Source organism: Sorex fumeus, unplaced genomic scaffold, assembly GCF_029834395.1.
Source record: "Sorex fumeus unplaced genomic scaffold, SorFum_2.1 ptg000014l, whole genome shotgun sequence".
In the NCBI taxonomy this organism is placed as follows: Eukaryota; Metazoa; Chordata; class Mammalia; order Eulipotyphla; family Soricidae; genus Sorex; species Sorex fumeus.
Window position 1 is genome coordinate 30,361,199 of NW_026606071.1, and position 24,351 is coordinate 30,385,549.

Genomic DNA, 24,351 nt, shown 5'->3' on the forward strand with positions numbered 1-24,351 from the left:
CTGCGTGCAAGGCAAACACCCTACCGCTGTGCTATCGCTCCAGCCCATAGGAAAAGTAAGAACTATGATTTAAACCATGCATTACTAGGAAGTTATTTTTATAATATGGAAGTATAATAATTTGATTTTTTTAATTTATTTATTTATTGAATCACTGTGGGAAAGGTTACAAAGCTTTCAGGTTTAGGTCTCAGTCATGCAAATATCAAACACATTTCCCTTTACCAATACTTATTTTTTACCATGAAGAACCCCGATAAGACCCCACCCCCAACCCCTCCCAGTCCCCGTGAGGCAGATTAACTCCAGTCAACACTCTATCTGCTTTGATCAGATTCATTGTTTCATCAAAAGATTCACCACTATTATTTAGAGTTCACCCCCCTCCCCAATCAGACATGCTGAAAAAGCATTGTGAAGTATTTGCTTTCTACAGCTGGGTTCAAGAATTAAATGTTGGTTTTGGATTTCTGCTATTTTACTTATTGACCCTGGAAGTATTTCTACTAAAAGTCAGATAGTTAAGAAATTGGTTTCTGTGCTCTGGAGTCGTGGCCGTGCTGGAGAGCCGCTCGTGGGGGGCAACTGGTGGCCTTGGTAGGGCATGAAAGGTGGACTGAAACATGAGGTTTAAGTCGCCCCCACACCCCCGGCTCATACCTGCTGTCCACAAGGCTCCCATGCGACCGCCATCTTTCTTTCCAGGGAGGAAAGGGCGAATGGAGCAACACCCTTTCCCCTCTGGACAGACATGATGGCCTGGATTAACACATAGTCCGTTCACTTTTCTGCTCCAAGCTGCTGGGTTCTGCATTAAGTCCTTGTGCTTCTGGGGCCGTGGCTGTGCTGGAGAGCCGCTCGTGGGGGGCAAATGGTGACCTCGGTAGGGCGTGAAGGACGGACCGGAACGCCCCCCTTCCCATGAGGTTTTAGTCGCCCCCACACCCCCGGCTCATACCTGCTGTCCACAAGGCTCCCATGTGGCCGCCATCTTTCTTTCCAGAGTGAGGAGGGCGGAAGGGAGCAACACCCTTTCCCCTCCGGACAGACATGATGGCCTGGATTAACGCATAGTCCTTTCACTTTTCTGCTCCAAGCTGCTGGGTTCTGCATTAAGTCCTTGTGCTTCTGGGGCTGTGGCCGTGCTGGAGAGCCGCTCGTGGGGAGCACCTGGTGAGCTCGGTAGGGCGCGAAGGATGGACCAGAACGCCCCCTTCCCCATGAGGTTTTAGTCGCCCCCACACCCCCGGCTCATACTTGCTGTCCACAAGGCTCCCATGCGGCCGCCATCTTTCTTTCCAGAGAGGAGAGGGCGAACTATGATTTAAACCATGCATTACTAGGAAGTTATTTTTATAATATGGAAGTATAATAATTTGATTTTTTAAAAAAAAACAATGCATAGCCAACTTCCCAACTCTCTTTTTTAGGGGGAAAAAGCAAATTATTATGCTCTTTTTAAGGAACATATTTATGTCATTCTCATACTGGCAATATTAAAGCCATTGCATGAAATGAAAAAGGGTAAAGAGAATGACTATCAGAAATTGGCCTCCCTAAAATCTGAGAACAATTCATTTTAAAAATCAATTATTCTCTGCTTTTAATCTGGATTTATTTCAGGCTTATACCTCCACAGAAAATCCACGTTAGTGTATTTGCAAAAAAAATTAAATAAGGGTATAAAATGATCTAAAATGAAATCAAACCAAATTAAAAGAGATCCAAACTACTTTGCACAGATTGAGACTTCCTGTCAAATCACTGCAGAAAGAAATGAGCAACACAATGAGAATCATGACCGACTCTTCCAAAGGCGCAAGTAGAAGAAAGAAAAACTGCTTTGATATTTGGTGGTGGGGGCTGAGGACAGAGTCTTCATTGATAATCTCATGGTCCCAAAAAATGCCACAGAACATTCAAACTAGAATGATGTGTTCGAAAGAAGAAAGTTGGAATACAACTGCAACATTGACTGTCCTTTCTAAAAGCAAAGGAACTCTCTGGAGTGGTTTTTAAGGAGGATGTTGATGGCAGCGTAACATTAAGACTGTTTTGTAAGAGTAGAATGAGATGGTTTTTGATTCGTGGATGCAATTAGAACCACTCAGGGGTGGAGGACAACAGGATCCAAAATAAAACCCAGCAAACAGTGAGAAAAAGAAAGTGAATACTGGGTGAATATTAGGTGCTTGTCATTTCATGGATAGCAGTCTAATTTAACCTGTTCAAATCCCTGCTTCTTCTAGACTGCTTTTTTTTTTTTCAACTCAAGCCTTGAGCCTTAATTAGTTTCATTACCGTTACTTTCTCATTCTCATTGTACACTAGGACAAATAGAAAAATCATCAACAAATCCCTGGTTAGGGTTACCACAGTAACAACTACTGTCATTTAAAAAAAAAAACACACTATGGAATCTGATATGCTCATGTTATCCTAACTTAAAATGCTTTAAAACATATTAATTGAAGGAATATACATTTAAGTTTCTTTGTATTAAAAGATGAAGGTAAGAGGTTTGCTCATTAAACTTGTGATCCATGCTATGATAAAGATGTCATCAAGTTAGTATAAGCACCGTAGCACTGCCCTCCGGTTGTTCATCAATTTGCTGGAGCAGGCACCAGTAACGTCTCCATTGTGAGACTTGTTGTTTGACATATTGAATACGCCACAGGTAGCTTGCCAGGCTTTGCCGTGCAAGATAATCTTAGTAGCTTGCCGGGCTCTCCAAGAGGAGAGGAGGAATCGAACCTGGGTTGGCCAGGCTGGCCGCGTGCAAGGCAAACGCCCTACCCACTGTGCTATCACTCCAGCCCAAGTATTTAGTATTTAGTATAAATAAGAAGAAAATCAACAATTAAGGGAAGCAAATAAGGGTTTGGGTGATAGTCTAGCTTATGACTTCCATTTAAGTAAAAAGGGAAATTCCTCAACATAAAGTCTTGATCCTAAAGCAAATACCTGGAATCTAAAAAGTTTGTAAAATTTGGGAAAGTGTTGCATCTGACAGTTATTTTGTTGTGTTACTCTCCCCAGATCTAAAATATTTTGGTAAATTCAACCAGTACATTAAAATATCTTTAAAGAGTATATCTTATCATTTGTTCCAGAAACTCTAAAAGAAAACTATCACACAAATTCACTTGCCCATATTTAAAGTACCATTTGTCAGCTAACAAAAATATCTTGATCAATTTTGTGAATCAAATTGCTAGTTACATCTATACTTTATAAATAACACTCTAAAATTTAAGAAAATACATTTTAATGGACAATGTATAGGATCCTTTAAAGTTTCTATAGTAGTACATAGAATAAACATTTTTCTAATAAATTCACTACCAGGAAATATGGGGTTGTCCAAGAAAGTAAGCAGTCAGATTTTGAAAGCCAAAATTTTCCTTTACCACTACAATAGTTTTGCTAAGCATTTATGGCATGTATGGTTAGAAGGTGTTCCAAATGTTCATCAATATTGTTCACAATCTGCAAATGGCTCATAGTGTCTATAAATTATATTCCTTATAAAGAAATGCACAACCATTACCCAATTCCTTAATTATCTAAATAAATGTTTAAAAATATGATTAAAGAAAAGCACTTTATAATCATAGCAATTTAAAGACTATCTTCTAGGAGGCAATATTTGTCCAGTATTTATATACTTATCTTGAAGATTCTACCCTAGTGTGCAGGTTTTTCCAAAAATACATTCAGCCATACATTATATTAGTTGTGTCCTATCTTGAATAGTTTAAATGCCTATAAAATGTAACATAAAAACTTATCTCATGAATTTGATTAAAAACCATTTTCTCTTGAAGGCACTTTAAAAAACAATAAGGATGAAAGGACAGAGGATTTGAGGTTGCCAGGTAAACATAAATCTTTGGAACAAAACTGTCTCTCTAAGCTATTTTTTTAATACCCAAACTATAAAAGCAGAATTTGAAGGAAAATGATTTGAGAAAACTGCCCTTCGGAGAAAGCCAAATTCTTCCTCAAATAGTCTACTTATAGTACTCAGACCTGACAACATATACAATGATTCTGCAAACTAAAACCATGTCACCTGTTCATAAATATAGGGCACAAAATTAAGTTCACTTCAGACAAAAGAAAATTTCAAGGTATCCTATTAATTATTTTTAATGGCAATGATTCTTTGAATTTAAAAACACTACTTCTACTAATGTGTAATGTGTATAAAATAATTAACATATGTGGAGTATATGTGAAACGTATACTTATCACGTATACGTTTCTCCACGTATATGTGGAGTATATGTGAAACGTATACTTATCACGTATACTTATCACACGTACCATCTCATTTGATCCTCGCAACTTGGAGATTGATTAGAGAATTATAAAACCCTCATTTTTGTTAGTTTTCTGGGCACACCAGGTGGTGCTCAGGAATTACTCCTGTCTCTGAGCTCAGGGATTATTCCAGGCAGGCTCGAGAAACCATTTGGGATGCCAGGGAATGAATCCGTGTGCAAAGCAAGTGCTGTACCCACTGCACTAACACTCCAGCCTTTAGACCCCATTTTCAGATGAGAATAATTGAAGTTTAAAATTATTAAGTAATTATCCTGACTTTACACGGTAAGGAGTCATACCAGACAAGTTTCAAGTCCATTTAACATCTAGATGAACTCCATACATCATTTTTACTCCATAGAATCAATTTAAAGTGGTTACTATATTTTAAATATTATTTACTGACAATGGAAAAGCAGCTTATTTTAGTCACAACTAGATTCTGATTCTAAGTTTGTAAGAACAAGTATATCTGGTTGTTAATATTTACCATTGAAAATGAAATCATGCCAATGGCCTGTTTAAAAAAATCTGTATTGTCAATGTCCTTCTGAAAGGTATTTATTTTAATGTGTAGTATATTGATATACAGGCCCTGTGAAATTAATAGTAGAAAATATGAAGTATATCCTTTATCTGCCCCCTGCACACATATGTCATTTAGTAAATTATTTAATCTCCCTAAGTTACCATTTCTTTGCCTACACAGTGGAGGACAGTAGTGTCCATGTTAAGACTTGATGAGAGAGCCAGATTATCTACCATTAGGTAGAGCCCTTGCCTTATATGTTGACAGGCCTGTATTTGATTGCTCCTTGGCACTGCCGATAGTCCCCTGCGTCCTGCCAGAAGTGATCTCTAAATACAATGTCAGTAGTAATAACAGCACCCCCCCCCAAAAAAAAAGATAGGTGAGATATTATATTAAAAAGAGTTGAACACACTTCCCAACACAGCAGAAATTATATAAATATTAGATCTTATTAATCAAGGGCTGGAGCGATAGCACAGCGGGTAAGGTGTTTGCCTTGCAAACAGCCAACAAGGCTGACCCGAGTTCAATTCCTCTGCCCCTCTCGGAGAGCCCGGCAAGCTACCCAGAGTATCTCGCCCGCACGGCAAAATCTGGCAAGCTCCCCGTGACGTATTCAATATGCCAAACACAGTAACAAGTCTCACGATGGAGATGTTACTGGGCCCACTCGAGCAAATCGATGAATAATGGGAGGACCGTGACCGTGACCGTTTATCAATCAAGTTTTATTTCTTTTTTTTTTCTTTTTGGGTCACATGGCAAGGGGTTTCTCCTGCCTCTGCACTCAGGAATTACTCCTGGCAGTGCTCAGGGGACCATATAGGATGCTGGGAATCAAACACAGGTCAGCTGCGTGCAAGGCAAATGACCTACCCGCTCAAACCCCCCAATCAAGTTTTATTTCAAGGACACTTCTTTTTTAAAACATTTTTATTGAATCACTGTGGAACAGAGCATTACATATTCCAACATCCATCCCTCTACCAGTGTACATTTCCCAGTGTCCCCAGGTTCCCTTCCATCACCCTCTACCCCCCATTTTTTTTACCACAAAGTGATGCCCAGGGCTCATTCCTGGCTCTATATTCAGAGATCACTCTTGGTAGAGTTCGTGGACCATATGTGGAACCAAACCACCAGCACTAACTCTCTAGTCAGTAGATATTGATGCTTTACCAATGAAGATTTATCTAACAGAAATGTGTACCCATTGAGGTGAGAAATTCAACCTGAATTATGAAAACAGAAAAATAAATGTTCAATTTGAGTTGGAGACAAAGGAAAGCTACAAGGCAGCCAATAGCCAAAAGAAGGCTTAAGAGTTCTGGAGAAAAGTAATCAGAATAATCTACACAGAGCTCAAAACAAAAGATAACAGAGCTAATACAAAAAGGTAACAAAAGGAGAAAGGTTAGACAGAAGCTTTAGAATGACATCTTTTTGCTGAATGTATTTTCACTCACTGCATCTTTAAAATAGAAATAACCAAAATCACATCTCAAATATAGCATATAATGCCTAAGAGAATGATTAGAATGTTGTCTATGTTGAAAAGCAATCAATTTTGTCATTCTAAGTCTGTTTATAAAATAGAATACAACTTACCAAGTATGTCAAAAATGTAAGTATAACATAAAAGTATATCAAAGTAACAACATGGTAATAAGCCTTGCTAGAGAAGAGGCATTAAAATGGAACTAGATTGTAGGCAATATAGAGAGATCAGAAAAACTTAAGAGACTGACTAGTATGTCACAGGATGAAAGTTTTCATAAGGCATCCTGGGATATACTTTCAGGAAAACCTAAATATATATGTGATATACTTTTAGGAGAACCTAAAAGTATAGTTAAAAAGCAAGCACACACACACATACACACACACATACACACGCACTGCAAAACATTTTATTTAGTGTATATTAGAGTACAGACACAAATGAAGCAGGAAGAGAAACTGAAGAGAATCTTGAAGTAAAATGTTTTCAAAGATCAATAAAGGTCTACTTTATTTGTCACAAAGTGGGACATCCATGCCTTCAACTTTTTGTCTTCTTTTGATTTTAAGTTCCATTCAGGAAGCATGTCTGTCTCCTTAGCTATTTTTTATCAACACTTTATCCTCCATTCAAAACTGGTGGCCCCTTTCACTGTTTCTGTCTTTGCCATATACCTTGTCATAAATTTCTTCCAGCAGTCGAAAATACTTGCTGGCATAAACCAGAAGTACAATGACAGATAAATATCAAAAAGACATAGAATAAAATATAGACATTTGCGCTTACATTCTTTTATTCTGCATTACTTTGCTATGTTTTTGAGGAGCAGGACTGGGAGGTAAGCCCATATAGTCCTAGGGAAACCAAAGGTTCACTTCTACAAGATTGAATTAAGGATCTTTCATAGTATAAGGCATGCTCCACGCCCTTCTCCCTGCCTACCACCCCTACCCTGGGAATCATGGGCTATTTTTCCCAGTTTCCATATTATTTTTTAAATCAACAATCATTTCTCTGTTACAGAACTTGTGAATTAGAGGTATGAGTGTCTAATATAAAAGCTGGAGAAAAAAATCAGAGCAGAATATTTAATGGGCCGAGCATGCTTGTACTGCTTGACTCTACTAAGTACATAATGTTTTAAATGAAATCAAAACAAAAAACATCTGTGAAAAATCATTTCAAATTTCACCAATCCATTGACCGCCAGGAAGGGAGGCAGTCATACAGACACTGTCATCCCATGGCCTCTGATGTTCAGAAGTAAGGGAGGTATTTGGAACTACTTGGGAACAGGAGGAGATCTGTAAGCGGCAAAGAGCCTACAGAAGACCTGGAACCCAATACCCACTGTCAGCATCACTGGCCAGTTGTCCCTCAGCTGCCTCACTCATTCCTTAGTGTCCTAGAAGAGGTGGTGAGGGCAGAGCTCTCTGCCCCACACATGAACTCACTCGGGGCACACACCATTCCAACGGTGGGAAGCTGGCCCTGGGAGAAACTCCTTCAGAGTAGCCCAGGGAAATCTGAGCCCTCACAATGTCAAACAGCTGTTAATGTTTCTGTTCTCTGAAGCTACACAGAACAGTGCTAATCCCTCTTCTATGTAACAGCCCTCCGACTTCTGTAGCTATCAAGGCCCCTTCCCCAGCCGCCCCTTCTCCACGCCTGGCATCTCTCCTGGCTTTAATCAGACTTCAAATGCAATGGTCCTCTGGGCTTCTCTGACTTTCGGAGGAAAGAATGAAATAAATCACACATCCACCGACACATTACAGAGAGGATCATTATTAAGCCGATATTCACATTTTCTCTCACTAAATTATATTTTAATTGCCTGGCCAAAAAAAAAAAGAAGATTCAAATGGGATGTTTTCTGCTCCTTGTCCTTAGCAAATGAAGTGTGTGTGGTGCCCCCAAGGAGATGTCCTGGTCTCCAGTGATTTGATATACACGCGTGGAACTGCTGACGCCTTGCCGGTTAACTGCTCATTCTGACTTTTAGTATACAAATATAGTGCAGTTATTAACAAAAACATTATGACAAGCACAAACTGAAATGCTGCGACATCTCAGTTGTGCAGCTTCTCCATACCTATGATGATTTTGGGACTGTACCCACTCTCAGAAAAATTCAGAGCATCTCTTTTACTTGAGTCAGTCTGTCTCACTCAAGGGGTTCTTCCAGCTCATTCAACATTCAAACTACTATCAGCCTGTCTATTGCTTTTTAAGCTATTTAGTTAAGTAACAGACTTCAAGTCAAATTTTAGAACTGGAAGAATGTATTATCCACTTAACTAAGAAATACACCTTCTACTAAATGACTACTATTTATGTGTGGCAAACTCAAGATGATACTATTCATGTTACTGTCATTAAAAAAAACTTATGGCAAAATGTTATTATGTGTACAGCTAAAATTCACAAAGTAGTTACTCTAATGACAAAGACAAAGCAGAATGAATCGCAGACTATATAAAAGCAGAGAGCAAAAATCTCTATTATTGTGCCAGGTGTGAACTAGTAGGCTGTTTGATATGGAAAAGTCAGAAAAGGGGTTATTAAGAGAAGACTCTGTGAAGGCTATTCAGATAAGAATGCATTCCAATATTTGAGCAAATACAAAAATCAAAAAGAAAGTAGCACCAGAATATTAATCCTGGCAATGCAATATGTTTGTAACCATACCTTTACCAAATGTGTATGAAAAAAATTTGAAAGTTCAAAACAGAAGTCTACACTCTGAGTAGAAATAAAAAATAAACATTAAAGTTATTTAGGAAATACTGGAAAGCATTTGATCTTGACTTGGTATGAAATCAAAGATATCTTTAGTGTAAAACCATCATTTGCTATATCATCATATATAACAATTACTATAGACCTTAATCAAGAGAGAAGCTGTCTGAAAAAAATTAACCTTGAAATAACCACTGAAAATATGATGAGATGAACAATTCATGAATATGAGACTAATTCTCTATAGTCAGCTTGATTATGAAGCATGTAGTCTTGAGCCATGACAAAGATCTGGCATAAATACACATAAATAACATTATAACTCTCCCAACCCATAAAATTCACTATACCAGAAAAGAGTTAGGGATACTATAGAAATTATCCCCAACATAGAAACTGTGGAACAAACTGGCTTTCTCTGGAATTATTAACTCAGAATTATTAATTCATGTTTTATGGAGTTCTTTTTTTCACAAAAGTGACATCATTTAGAAAATTCACTACACTTTATTCTTTGGAATGTATCATTTTTTTAACAGTGAAAGCTCAGGTGTTTGACCTTCTTTAATTATAGCCATTTTCAGATAATAGTCCTTGCAATTTTGTTAACTTATACATAACGGAGGAATGACTAGTTCCAGAGTATTTGACTAACCACACACCTGATGCAAATCATAAAATTATCATAAACTAACAGGACTTCTGATTCACTAGCAAGTAGTCAAATCCTTGAATACTGAAAGCTACAGTATTATGTCCTTGAAACAATGATACTTTGGATGTTTTGACATATTTTATTTTCTGCAGACCTGGAACAATTGAAATGTTCTTGTTTTTCTCTTTCTCATTAATAAAGCTACCTTTGCAGTGCTCATTATGCCAGTGAGAAATAAAATATTAAGAAACATTTATTTTTATAAAGACTATAACAGTTGAGTGAAGGATGTTTAACAACAAGAGACAAACCACATCTGCACCTTTCAAAAAGTGACTCAGTCAGTTTGTAGAAGCAAAATAGCATGTATCAGATCTAAATTTGCTAAATAAAATTAGCTGCATGCCATTCTGTTTGTCTTATCTTTGTCTCTGGCTCATGGTGTGCTAATTCTGGTCACAAGGAATATAGTAAGTACAGAAAAAATAATGAGTATCCCTTTCACCAACAGTTGCATATTTTGTCCACTTCAATTTATCGTGAAGCTTTTTATACTTTAAAATTTTATCCTGTAGTTCAAAAATGAGCATAAATAGTCACTATAGAATTAAATATGAATACTAATCAATTCAATTTCCATTAATTCTAAATATACCATTAGATGTTTAGATTACAGTGACAAAAGACGGCCACATGTGAAGTTTAAAAATGAAGAAATATTAACTGTATTACTTTTTGCATAGTGTGGCTTGAAATATTGTTATTATTTAAATAGTTCATGTATTAATTAAAATATATAGATTATCTGAACTATTTGTAGGTTAGTTTTAATTTAGATGTACTGTTTAATTTATAGCAAGCAATTATATTCACTGTAGTTTAATGGCCACATTTAACTTAGCCAATGTGTAAAAGTCAAAAATAGATTTTTATCCATACTAAATAAAAAATAATTAAAAGTTCAACGAGCTATATTGCAAAGTGTAGTTACACAATAATACTGTTTTAATGCACAAGTACAGTCCCTTAAAACACAAAGAAACCTTTGAAATCATACAACTATACTTAAAAATATTATATTACCCATTTTAAAATATGATAATAAAACACGTATATACCTAGACATATTTACAAAGCAAATATTCTTAAAAATATTATAGCATGTTATCATATCAAATTATGCATTCATCTACTTTATCATATGACAATACTCCACATTACCATTTTTTCTCAAGACAATTATTTCTTTCATATTAATAGGGGACCCTAACAATATAAACTGAAAAAAAAATGGGTTTAGGGACGCAAAGCATAAAGGACCCAAAATTCACAGGCATGGCTGAAAAAACTAGAGAGTAGATAGAACAAGGTCAACCAGAGTTCTATCACTGGCTCTGTATAGGATCCATCAGGCACTGTCGGGAGTAATCTCTGAGTATAGTGCCAAGAGTAAGCCCTGAGTATCATGGGTATGGCCCCAAAACAAAGCAAACAAAAATGCACATTAGGCAAAAAAAAGGAAAGAAAAGAAAAAAATGTGGAGGGACAAGATTATTTCCTTAATGTATAACTTTCAGACATCATATTCACCATGAGCTGTTTTAAATGCTCCACAAAATGGTCATTTATATTTCTATATATATATTTAATGTACTTCCCCCAGGTGGTATAAATATGGGTCCCCAAATCCTAGATATGTACCCACTATGCTATTTTCTTATGAAGACAAGTTTCAAATGATGGTTTCCTTAATGTGCAATACAAAGAATAGAACACCAAGAAAACGATACAAAGTATAAATACAATACAAAGATGACAATATTGAAGGAGAAATACAGAGTGTTAGGAAGACACCTAAAATGACAGATTCATTGGATAAGTTTCCTCATTTTGCACTAAGGAAAGTCAAAAGAGCAGTGTGCCCTTAAGGCAAAAGCATTTGGTGAGCTCTATAGGCCTTCTGGTACCAAGTGGCAGGTACATCAGAGGCAAACTTGGAAGCTGCAGCATTGGCTCTCACCTCTGGAAGAAGTTTAGAGACTGAGAAGGCTTAGACAGACTCTGCAGGACAGGGCAGATGCTGAATTGTACAACCAGACCCAGGTACCTGTTGCAGTCACCCTTTATACTAATTCATATGAACTCCATTTCTTCATCTACTGAAAGAAACAATAACCACTAACTCAAAGTTTCTCCAGGATTCTAAAGGGCAAACCATCAGGCTGTTCCTCAAAGAATTTTAGACAGAGGTACTAAGGTCTTCAGGCCCAAGTCTCTGATTAGTTAATTTCTTTCCCATTGTTACATCATTTTGAAAGTTATATTAATTCTTTCAGGTCACTACAAATTAAGGCACAATTAGCACACACCAGGTATTTATACAGACTCACAGTTTCTTAGATTATGTCAACTTGAGAAGAAATGTCTAGAAGAGCATTTTCCCTGGGAATATCTGACTCTAAATATTAGAATCCCTTCACCCACTTTTCAGAATGCAGATTAAATAATCTAAAAGAACATCAAAAAGAAACACAGTCACGTTTTATGTCAGTTGTGTTTCCTTTCTAGAAACCATTTTAAGTGGTTCCATAGGATGTTGTATTGTTGATAATGAAACAATAAGAAATCTTAGATATGCATACTTGTATATCATTACAGAGATCTAAAAATAAAAAATGCCACACTCTATTTGGAGTTCTTCTAATTATTAGCATTTCACTGACAGTATTCATCTCAACAGCTTGGGAAAAATTATTTAATATTAAGGAGTGTTGTCCATCATAATTACTGGCTTGATCTACACTTCATTTTGAAAAAAAAGGAAAAGTTGGCATCTCAGAACTTCACAATTTGTAACATAATTCTGAAATACATTGATGCCAGTATATACATATTGCTTTAACTAATTAAAAATTTAAAATCATAGATAGATTTTTTTAAAGCAATGTAGTGGTCATATAAAAAGCTGTTACCTAAAATCATTTACATATTGAAGAAGTAATAATTTACATAAATTTAAATCACCAAAAATAAAGTCAACAGAATTACTGTGTGCCAAGTTATAAGTAAATTCTAAAAATGGGAATGCGGAAAAATAATGTGTGATTTGAAACATCCCATTGAGAGAAATACCCTAGGAAGCCCAAGGAAGCAAAAAAGAATTTCCAGGATAAACATGCCTAATATCTATTATTAAGAATTCAATTATTATATTTTAGAAGAACTGATTTTGTGCACTATATGGTTTAATTACAAATAATAACTATTCATGAATGAGCTCAAAATTGGTACAGCAAATGTAGCTATTCTTTCATTTAAAAATTATTTTTAAATAGTTTACTACTTATATGGCAATACATTAGTCCCTGCAAAGTATTAAAAATATTGTTCTTACAAAGTTAAAACTATAGTATGGTTACATATCAAATATGAGATAGATTTTGTAGATAAGTGTGGTAGGGTGATGTAGTCACTGGAGGAATATGTCATAAAGAGGGATAGCAAAATGCAGAACTGAAAAGACTAAACCATTTAGACTGGCAGAGACATTAAATGAATGATAACTTCCAGGAAAAGAAGGCATCAAGAGCAAAGACAATAGGGAAAGCATAATCAAGGAATCCTGGGTAGTTCAGCCTGGTTCTCAGAATACGTCTTAAGAAACTTTTGACATTAATTCAGAAAGAAAACAAGGTGCTTTCAGCAGGTTTGAGACTTCAACCTGGGGAATCCATTGAGAAACACAGCAGAAATTATGATAATAATGTTTTAAATTATAAATAGTCATCCAGCAGTAATAAGAAAGCAATTTTGGAGGTACAATGATATTGAACAAGGAGATTAGTTAGGAAATTCTTGCTGACTTAGTTCTGAGATTTTCAAGACGCTAATAAAATCAATAAAAATCTTAGGAGGGCGAAAGCAATAGAACAGCAGGCAGGGCATTTGCCTTACCAATCTTGGGCTTCATCCCCACCATTCTATATGATTCCCTTTGCCACACCAGGAGTGATCCCTAAATTTAGAAACAGAAGTAAGACCTGAGCACAGCCAGGTAAGGCCCCCAAACCAAAATAAATTAATTAAAATAATTATAAAATTTATAGGAAATATATCCCCCCTACACTTTTTTTTTCTCTTGAGGAGTAGACTATATCCTCCTGTGCTCAGGGATCACTCTTCACAGTGCTTTGGGGGTTGGGAGAACTTATATGAATCAAAACACTTGGTTTACAGGCAAGGCATAGCCTTAACCCCTGTGTTACCTATCTGGGCCCACAGGGAATATATTTTCAAAGCATACAATAGATTTCCTTTTAAAATACTTTTAAAACATGTTCTTAAAGATAAGACCAAAGAAACTCTGAGAAATAAAAGTCTGTATCTAAAGAAAATACCCTATTTTATTTTGGTTTGATTTTCATAGGTCACTATAGAAAAAAGAAATGTTCATATTCTTAAAAGACTGCAGTGAAGAATAGAAATTAGCTCTAAATAAGGACATTAGTAAAAGGCAAATCTGCCCAAAGCAAAATAAATACTATCATCCATGACCTTAGAGAGGAATCTTCTCTTCATGCTAAGGACGCATCCTGAATTAGGGGATAATATAAATAATATAAATTTCACCTTAACACAAGTTCACAGGTGCTGCAATTCTTATTCATTAAACCAAATTGAAGTGTGAGCCACAGAAGGTATGCACCAGCTATAACCATAATCAATACAGTCAGAGATCCTTGAATCTATTGAATCCAGAATCTATTGCCACCCTTGTATGTTCTAACCAGCCAAATGATATCTTCAGCATACCCCAGAGGACCTTTTGCTTCTTTTTATCAGATTTGCAATCCCCTCTTATAGCCTGAAGTCTTAAAAACATGGATATTCATCTCACTAGATGTACATAAGACATAAATAAAGGTCAGTAGAATGGTAAAGATGTAGTAGATGAAGCTGATTATTTGCAAGTCTGATATTTCAGGAAAATAAACAAGTGCTTAACGCACAATACAATGTTTTGTATTTAACAAGTTTAGACCATTCTCAATGACAAGTAGACAAACATTCACAGAGCCTTAGTTCCTAAAACTTGAGCTCCTTGAATTCAGAAACTGTGTCATACATATTTTTGGTGTATTTTATATGCTTTGATCACCCTGTTATACTGAAAATGAAGTGATTAACACTAACGATTCTGAGCTACTTCTCAGGAGAGCAGTTTAATGATGTTGCACCAGAAGTTTCATGGTGTCTCTGTTAATATTTTACCAGGGGTCCATTTTCATATCAAATTCATAACAGGAAGTGACTCTCCTGCCAAAAGAAGTTAAAGAAAACTCCCTTCTGTTGCTGTATCCCATGAAAATGCTAGTCATGTCCAAAAAAGCTCTGGAGCTTGAGGGAAGTCTGTGACAAAAAGAAAGAGTTCCATCAGCATTGTGCAGTCAGAGGCCTAGAGGGTCACATCTTGTATCTAGAGTGTAGATCACTAAAGGGAGGCAAATGTACTGTAGAAATAAATTCATCAAGAGTGAGTTGTACTGAAGGCTTAGTCTAAGCACTTGTTCAAAATACATAACAATGCTGTTAGAAGGGACCTAAAGAAAGAAGGCGGTCCTGAAAAGACATCCGTAAAGATAACCAAGGAATGGTTCAAGATGAATATAAACTAGAGACAGGGGATCTGATAAGGTCCTCACCAACTAACTGGTACCAAGTAATTTGATGTTCATTTTTTATAATATACTTTACTTATTCCTGAACCTTACATAAATACAGGATATAAAATTAGATGTTTAATTTGTTTGCTAGGGATCAAATCCAAGGACTTATGTGTAAGGGACAAACTTTCTTCCATTGAGCCATATCCTTAGCCCACAATACTGTCTTTTCATTGGTCATCTTCATGAAGTTCAATTGAGACAGGAAACTCTTGAAGGAGCTATTATATACAGATATTCACACGCACTGCCTTTTCTAACTGTTAAGGTTAAAATTCTGTGATCGGGATATATTCAATCCTATGATATACCAATAATTTTTTTAATATTAAAATTTTAATTAAAGAACCTAATTTACTACTATCCACAGTTAAGTGTTAAGACATATAAAGTTCAAGCACCAGTGTCAACTTCCCTTCACTAGTGTCCCCAAGTTCCCTCCCACACTCCCCACTCTGTCATCTTGACTAGCCCACTTTAAAGTTTGGTGGTTGTAGTTTGACAGAACCATGTTTTAACAAAGCTGTTTTGTTTCGAATGTTAATAAAAGTAATATGACTTCAAGAGTTATGACTCTGTGAGCTAATTTCCCTATGTTCCCAGTTTCCTTACTCCAAATATTAGAAGGCCAAGTACGTGTAATACGTAAGGCATTTGCCTTGAACATGGCCAACCCAGGTTCAATTCCCTGGCAACTCACATGATCCCGTGAACACTGCCAGGAGTGATCCCTGAGCGTAAAGCAAGGAATAAGCCCTGAACTGTACCGGATGTCCCCCTGCCAAAAGAAAAGTAAAAATGCCAACACGAAAATGAGAGGATCAATATGGATTGGAACAGTGGTTTCTAGTCGTTACTCTAGTTTAGGAAATGCCAGCCCAGGAGAGTAGAGAGAGTAGAAAGTAATCATGGAACTTTAAGGGAAGGCCACAATGCTAGCATTTCACTTTAGCTTTGTTAGTTTTGTCTTCCTTTGACCTTTCCACTTACTTTGAGTGCCATGACTACAGATCTAAATTCACTGGGAAAAAACAGGCCATTTATAAAAATCATTTTAAAGAAATGGTTTTAGACAAACACAAGTTTTTAACATAAACATGTTCTTTTCTATCTGCATCATTCAAAAAGAAAGAAAATTCAAGATTCTAATGAATTGTGGAGGTATCCTTTTGTCACCATAAGTAGAGGGGAAGAAATTAAGTAACAGAGGCAAGAAATAAACCCAGAATCACTGAGAGATTACATATTCAGAATCCAACTCTCCTAACTTAACAGCATGTCTCCTGCTCCACTATCCAGACCCCAGGCATGAACCATTCCCATTAAATCCTATATGGTTGCTATTCCCCAGAATTGTGCAAGCAATAGGTTTGCAGAACAAATCCCTTATTCAAAATGAAAATAAACGTAAAACAATGACTGTGTGTTCAAAAGAGCACTTGAGGTTTAGGCCAAAAAAATGCCCATATATTTCACTTCAATGCCATCTAAGTGACAGCTCACTTCTCTCGTCAAAGATCAGTACTAATAAAAGCACTAGATTGAGTGTCAAATATGCAAATAATAAAGTAACCTTAAAAGATTGGGAGAGAGTTACATTTATTTAATAAATACAGAATTATCAGTACCCAGAACATAGACGAGGTACAGACAATGAAATCTAAAGGAACTAAAGAAAATATTTAAGAAGTAGTATTTTGGGGAAAATTGTCCATTATCTATAAATACTTAAATTGATAATCTCTCTGTTTTTAAAAAACAACTTTAGGTAGGTGCTCTCTTCATAGAGATGGATTGCTAGAAAATGCACCTTGTTACATTAAAAGGTGTACATGTTGAAAATACATCAAGAAACTTGCTACTGAAAAGGGTCAAAATATCACTGAAGACTTCAGATCAATTTTTCAGAAAACTGCTCTATAATGAAGGGAGTCCATTGCATTCTTCCCTCCTGTCCCTCCACCCCCATAGGTCTCAATAAAACATACAAAGATAGGGAATAAATTGCTCAGTGTTTTCAAAGAAACTATGGCAAGTGTTCCTACAATGTACCTAACCATCTCCTGTGAAACATTTACCCACAAAATAAGGCAGCTAAACTTGCCTTCAAATTACACTGAAAAGCTAGTTTTCAGGAAATAATGATTTAGGATCCTTTAATTTTTTTTAAAAAAAGAGAAAAATTAAAGAGATGTTTCATTTTAAATACCAAGCAAACTGCATGAGAAATCATAAATAGTAATGCTTTTACACCAATTACCCACTATTTATAATAATTGAGAAAATGGATATTAGATAAAGATGCAATTTCATTCCATATGGTCAGATGAGTATCATAGAATTTCTAAAATGTTTTAACCTGGAGAAATATTTATGATATAATTAAATTATATCCAGCATAGTTTAGTCAGTAGATCACTGCAAAAGATAACCGTGGAACATACTTGACGATTAATTTTTGCAGAACAGCTGTAGGCTTGAATATGTATAAGTTAATTTCAATGTAAATATTAACATCTCTTACAAAGCAATATCTCTCAAAAGGATGAAAGCAAACAAAACAGGAACCAATCAGTTTGCAGGTAACAGAGCATTTTTCTGATCATTTGTTTCATTTACGTTTTAAGGCACTTACCAATTTCACCTAGATATCCTCCAGCAGCAGAAATTTGTGAAATAAAGCAAAACTTGTTGCAATTTTAAATATCTATTAAATGTTCCTAAGAATTGGCCTCACAAAGAATGCTATCACTTTGCAGAAGATCTCATTGTCTAAAATGTGTATCTCATAGTCATTCATCTAAAGCTGGTTCTAACCATCAAGTTTCAGAGACATCTGTAAAGAGCACAGCTCCTTGTATGCCTAACATTATTTATTTATTTATTTATTTATTTATTTTTAATGGCAGTTGTCTACCTCCCTCCTTTGGTCAAGAGGTAAAAAGGGACAGAGAAAGGGAAGAGGGAGGTGTTGTAGAAAAGACTTGGCCTTGCAGTTAAGGCTTCTTAGATATGCTTGGGTTAATGCCTGTTTATTTTCTTTTAGGGATAAATCTGAGCAATGGAATGGTTTGCGATTGTCCTGCAAACCAGCCATATCAGACCTATCAGAAAGGAAGAATCAAAACTGCCTCAGAGGACTCCTGCAGTGGCTGAGTGGCAGGTTGCAGGGAAAGACAGACAAAAAAAAAAGAATGCATTTAGGGTAGAGGGAAAAAATATATATTCACATGTAAACTCAATAAATAATAAGATGTAAAGAAAAAAATCTATAGTAATGGAAAGGGTGAATGCATAAGACAGATGATAAATAGTACTTCTATTTAAGAACCAAAGGATGAAAGCTCATGAATACTAAATATTTGAATCCACTTTAAGAAGGAAATATGATTTTCCCTCAAATGAATGCAAACTCTAAAAAATCAGCCAATGCAAACTTACTGTGTTCAGGTTAAAATGAAAGTATGTTAATCTTTCATGAAGTGCGTGCCCTGGTAAATATTCTAATGTAATTTCTTAATTAAGATGTATTGCTAGTAACTAAATGAAAATATATATAAAGCAGTAAGTGCCTTGATTTTCAAGAAATCTGACTTTCTTGCATGCATGATTAAAATTACTTAATGCATTTTTTTCTGGTAAAAAATTCAGAAGACAAGAAATCATGGTAGAAACTGTCATTCAATTTTACCATAACATTCCATATACTAGAATTTGAATTTTTAACGATTTTCAATGCAGTTACAAAAAGAGGCACACATTTATTTTGAAGCATCCTGAAGGGGAAAAAAAGAAAATAGTACATCTAAAAAGAACATACAAACCTAAGAATTCAAAAATTGAAAGAAAATATAGGTAATAGTATTATTCATGAGTGTACTTACAAGAAATATGTGCAAAAAACAGATTTGATTGAGGGGTGGGATAGCTTTAACATCCATTCCATCATTACAAAGTTTTATTCACCTTTGCTTCTCAAACGCAAATTATGTATCTTAAGTAGCAGGAAAACTATATAGTCTTTTTTATAGAACAAAAAGCAAAACTGTTATTTGCAAAATAAGAAATGGAAACTGAAGTTTTTTTTCCTCAGTTATGTATCAAGGTATGTAAAAGTATCACATCAATCCATTAGCATATTTTATACCAGTACAAAAGTGATATTGAGTGATGCTGATTGTATTTCATTCATAACATTGAGAAAGAAATCTTGTGGATTATTCCTTTCGGTGATAATGGCTTTATAATTGGCACAGAGAGGGCATCTGGCTAAAAATTCTACATCAAATGAATCACTGACAATGGGACAAAGTCCTTCAGAATTACTGGAATATTGTCTTGTCTAAAGCAATTTTTCTTTTTTCAAGCAGAAAAAAAATTACACATCTTCTGTTACAATTATTGTATGAAATATCATACATCTATCCTACACAACCCTCCCCTTTGCCATATATTTATTCTATTCACATAGAGCAGTAAATAAGGTGCATTCCTTCTGCTTCTTAAGAAATTAGCATTTCAAAAATATGCCACTTTCCCCTGAACTCCTAGCGTGTCTAATAATGCGAGAAGCAGATTGTCTTCCCTCGTTTCCTTAATTTGTTTCATCTAAAAGCAATTCACTCAACATCTTGTCGCCCTCTGGCAGCTTAGTTTACTTATCCGCACTTAATTTCTCATTTGGACCAAAACAAACTCCTCCAAACTGCTACTGCCTGCTAACCGGGAGAGGGGACACACGCAGTATGTGTTTCTTGGGGAGCTCAGAGCCCCACATACCTAACCACCGCCACCAAACCTACATCCAACCACCTTCCACCCCCAGAGTCACTGAGTTTTATCAAACCATTACAATTCAAATCCAATGAACTTTCCCCGCCAAGTGTGGCTGGGTCGGGGTGGAGGGAGGGACCGGGAATACCTAAATCCCGAGGGGGGCACGCGGCAGTGCCCGCTGGAGCATCACCTTAGCCTGCGAGTTGCAAGGGTACCAAGGATGCAAGCCCCAAGCTGATCTCTGCGCGCGGCCCTTTCATCTCCAGACCACTCAGTGTTTGGCTACTAGTGAGGCTCGCCTTTGTGCCCCCAGAATTTCAAGTGCAGAGTCACCCACAGAACAACAATGGCACGCTAATCCCCGCGCCTGAAATGGGCTCACTTGTGGGTCTGACAATTCGCCGGGGGAGGGAGGCGGGGAGGGGGGGAGGGGAGGGGATGCGAGAGGCCAAGAGCGAGGGCGCGAGCCGGGGTGGCCCGAGACGTGGAAGAGGACAGCTGCAGAACTAATTTGGATTACATTCCTCGCAGAAATTCTGAAAAGGGCTTTTCGGCCAGAGCTCCGCTGCCGGACTCGTTCAGTTCATAACCAAATTGCGGAGCCCGAGTCCAGCTCCCATGGCCGAGGTTACACCAGACAGTCCCCCACCCCCACCCCCCTGCCCCATACACACACACCCGCCTCCACCCCAAACCCCAGTAGGTCGCCTAGTCGAAATTCCTCTGGGCTAAGTCTGCGTGGCAGTCGTCATTGCTTCTGAATGGGTCCGTGTGCATAATCAACCCTTTGAGTGGGGGGACTAGAAAGGGGCTAGGAATGGGCAGGGAAATTAATTTAGAGAGAAGAAGAAGAAAAAAACCGCGGGGGAGGGGAGTGTGATGTAGCTAAGAGGCCGCTTGGAATCCCGTCTCGGTGCAATTCGGGAGGTGGCTGCAGCGCCGGACCTGGTATGCATGAAGAATTTCGGAGTCATCAGGGAGGGTGCAAACGTCCGGGACAAACGGCGCGCGGGGTGCCACGCGAAGGTCATTTTGCCAGGCTCCGGGGATTGTAACTTTGTTATTGACGAGACGAGGCGGGGGAGGCGGCGGCGGCGGGGGCGGAGCAGGGAAACCGGGGCGCGAGGCTTTTCGGCAGGAGGTCAGGAGGACACCCACCGGGGGCCCGACGCCCGCGCTCGCGCAGCTCCCGGGGGCTTTTATCTCCCCGGGCTGCCTCCCACGGTCCTGCCACCGGCCCCAGACCGCTCCGGAGAGCTCGCGGCTCCCCGCCAGGCGCCTTTCCACCCCCCATCTAACCCACCCATCCCCCCAGGCCAGTGTCCCTGGCCGTCTCTGCCCCCACAAGGCTTTCCCGGCCCCGCTCCCATCGCTCGCAAACTCAAGTGTCAGAAACTTTGGGGTTCCCGGGCCCCGCAGGTGCGGTGGGGAAGCCGCGGGGCCCGCCGCCGAGCGTTCAGCCCCGCCGCGCCACCTCGCGGGGTCCCCTTCGCCTTCCAGTACCCTGACCCGATCCGAACGCGGAGTTGGGGGCTCCAGCCGCCCGGGCCCCCCACCTCCCACCCCGGGGCCGCGCGCCCCGCTCTGCCGCGCCCGTCTCGGCTTTAGTCTGTTCGCGCGGCCGGTCGGGCCGTCAACAGAGAAGTTGGAGCGAGTCCGGCCAATCGCAAGTTGAACTCCAGGAAGAAAAAAAAAAAAACTCCCCGCAAGCCGCCACAGCAACCGACGGCCTGGCCAGGCTCTAGGGCTGCGCCAAGTCAAGCCTCTGGTGGTGCTTTATTAATTAATTTATTTATTTTTAAATAATCATCTTAAGTACAAGAGGTCAGGCAAGCACGCTCCACGCAAATTATTGGGGCTCCATCTCCGGGGCGCCCAAGGAGATCCCGGAATTCTGGGTCTCCCGGGCCATGCTGCGCTTGCCCCCACTCCGCCCGGTCGCCCCTGGTCCGGGCTACCCCGCAAAGACTCGGGGTACACTGGGAGGTTGAAGCGATCGCCCGCAGCACACGCAGGTGCAAAGCCACGCATCTCGGAACGGCACCCCTTACTTGTCCACCCAGTCTGTGCTTCTCCCCCGAGGCTCCGGCCGGCCCCGCCTGGGCGACCCCCCACCCCAACACATACACACACACTCAGTTCTTCCGCGGCCACAGCGGTGAGCGCAGAAGCGGGGAGTCCCGCACCGCAGGCGCGAGCCTTGGGGATCCCGCGGTTGAGGCTCCCCGCAAAGGCGCGAGCAAGCAAGGGCACTACCCGAGGCTGGGGGCGCCGGAGTCGGCGGGGGGGGCGCGAGCGGCGTTTCCCTCCCCGAGAAATCCAAGGCATGCACACCTCCCCCGGGGAAGTCGGGGCGGTCGGGAGAGGGGTGACCCCGAGCCCCATGAAGGCGGCCCCCGCAGGAGCGGTGTGCCCGCCGGGGTGAGAGCGGGATCTCGGGTGGGCGACCCTGGGCGCCCGAGGTGTTGGGGTCGCGGGGTGGGGGGGGTGTCCTCCGGATGCCGCCGCGCCCGCGACCGCGCGTTCAACAGCTGAAGCTGCAGCCGGACGCCGCGACTCACCTGATTGAGAAGCGCCGGGCTGGACGGTCCTCGCGGCCACCAGAAGGCTCCCCCAGACCCACAGTCCTGTCGCCAGCTTCATCGTGGGCAAGTCTCGGCTCCCGTGCTGACCATTACATGTCCAAATGGCATAGCCCCCTTCGGGCACGCGAAGGCAACCCCCTCGGACGGGCGCGCGGGGCGAGCGGCGCGAAGGGCACCGGCGCGGGGTGCGAGGAGTCCGAGCCGGCGGGGAGCCCGCGGGTGCGAGTGCGCTCGAGTGTGTGCGCGGGGGGCTCGGGGCTCTCGACTGCGCTGCTCCTGCCCCGGGGAGCCTCCGCTGGCTCTCTCCCGGCTCACTTTCTCTCTCTCCCTGGTTGGTCAACAATAAAATTGAAAAAAAAAGGGGGGGGAGAGAGAAAAGGGAGGAGGGGATGGGGGGGGGGGAAAGCGAGGTTTCCAAAAAAAAATAAATAAATAAAAGTTGATTGCAAAGAGGCGGTAGGTTTCCGGCCTCTCCACCCCCGGAGCCGGGCTCTGTTCGGTTCCTTTTTCAGTTTCCTTGCACCTCCAGTCCAAATTGGGAGTCCAAGAGGGGGGATGGGGGGGTGGGGGAGAGCTTCTGGCTTCGCTCCCCAGCCTGTGCTTTTGCCTGTCAGCTTTCCTCACACTTGTCCGGCGGCTGCGGTAATTAAAGCTCCGAGCGTCATTTCCAACGCTCCACGGTCTCCAGCTGCAGCCCCACGGAGAAATTAATAAGAGTCGGGGAGAGGGGAGGAGGCGGAGGGGTGGGGGGAAAGGTGGTGGTGGTGGTGTGTGTAGGGGGGGGGGGCGGCTCACAACCCTCCACGCAGCCAGGCGGGCTTGGCTCCGCCGCGCAAACCCCGCCCCCGCCCCGTTAGCCACGCCCCTCCCGCCCCGCCCCCCACCCCACCCCCCCGCGACCCCCTCCCCGGGAACCCTGATTGGCTCCGCCACTCCCCAAAATTGACGGGCTCCGGAGTTGGGAAAACACCTGTCAGGGCGCGAGCGCGGGCCCGCTGGGGGCGGAGGAAGCTGAATCGCAAAGGCTCACCCGAGGCCAACAGAGGCCCGGGACAGCTGGTCTGCGGGGAGCCCAGACGACCCGAGGGTGCTCGCAGCCAAGAATTGGTAGCGAGAAAACGACGCCAGGTCTTGCAAACGTCCCGCGCTTGCTCATCTGCGGGACGCTGCTCATCAGACTGCGTTTGCGTTCTCCCCCCTGGAAATTGAAGAAAAGACAATAGAGCCTCTTCCGTCGACGTCCAGCAGCCCCCCACTCTCCACACTCGGTCGCTGCTTCCCAGCTGCTTTGCTAAGGGGTCTACTACGAGGGAGAGTCCTCCCCTCCTCTTCCCTAACTCGGCTCTGTCTCCCACGGTTCCCACCCTCCCCAGCGGACGGACTCGCAAACTAGAACGTTAAAGTTGCACGCTGGCGCAGCTCCACCCTGGGATCTCTAGGCTGTCTGGGTCTTTTGCACTTTTCCTTGGCCTCCAGAGCGATTTCCCTTGGGCTTCCTTCTTATT

The 24,351-nt window shown here is 40.5% G+C and overlaps 1 protein-coding gene across 5 annotated transcripts in view; it reads right to left on the minus strand.

Moving 5' to 3' along the window:
- ERBB4 (erb-b2 receptor tyrosine kinase 4) overlaps positions 1-23,165 on the minus strand; it is a 1,197,143-nt gene extending 1,173,978 nt beyond the window's left edge. For all 5 annotated transcript variants that reach the window (XM_056111671.1, XM_056111669.1, XM_056111672.1 and 2 more), the window contains exon 1: positions 22,823-23,165. In XM_056111671.1, coding sequence (XP_055967646.1) covers positions 22,823-22,904 — 82 coding nt within the window. In that variant the 5' untranslated portion in view covers positions 22,905-23,165. The remainder of the gene's footprint in view (positions 1-22,822) is intronic.
- Between the last annotated feature and the right edge of the window lie 1,186 nt (positions 23,166-24,351).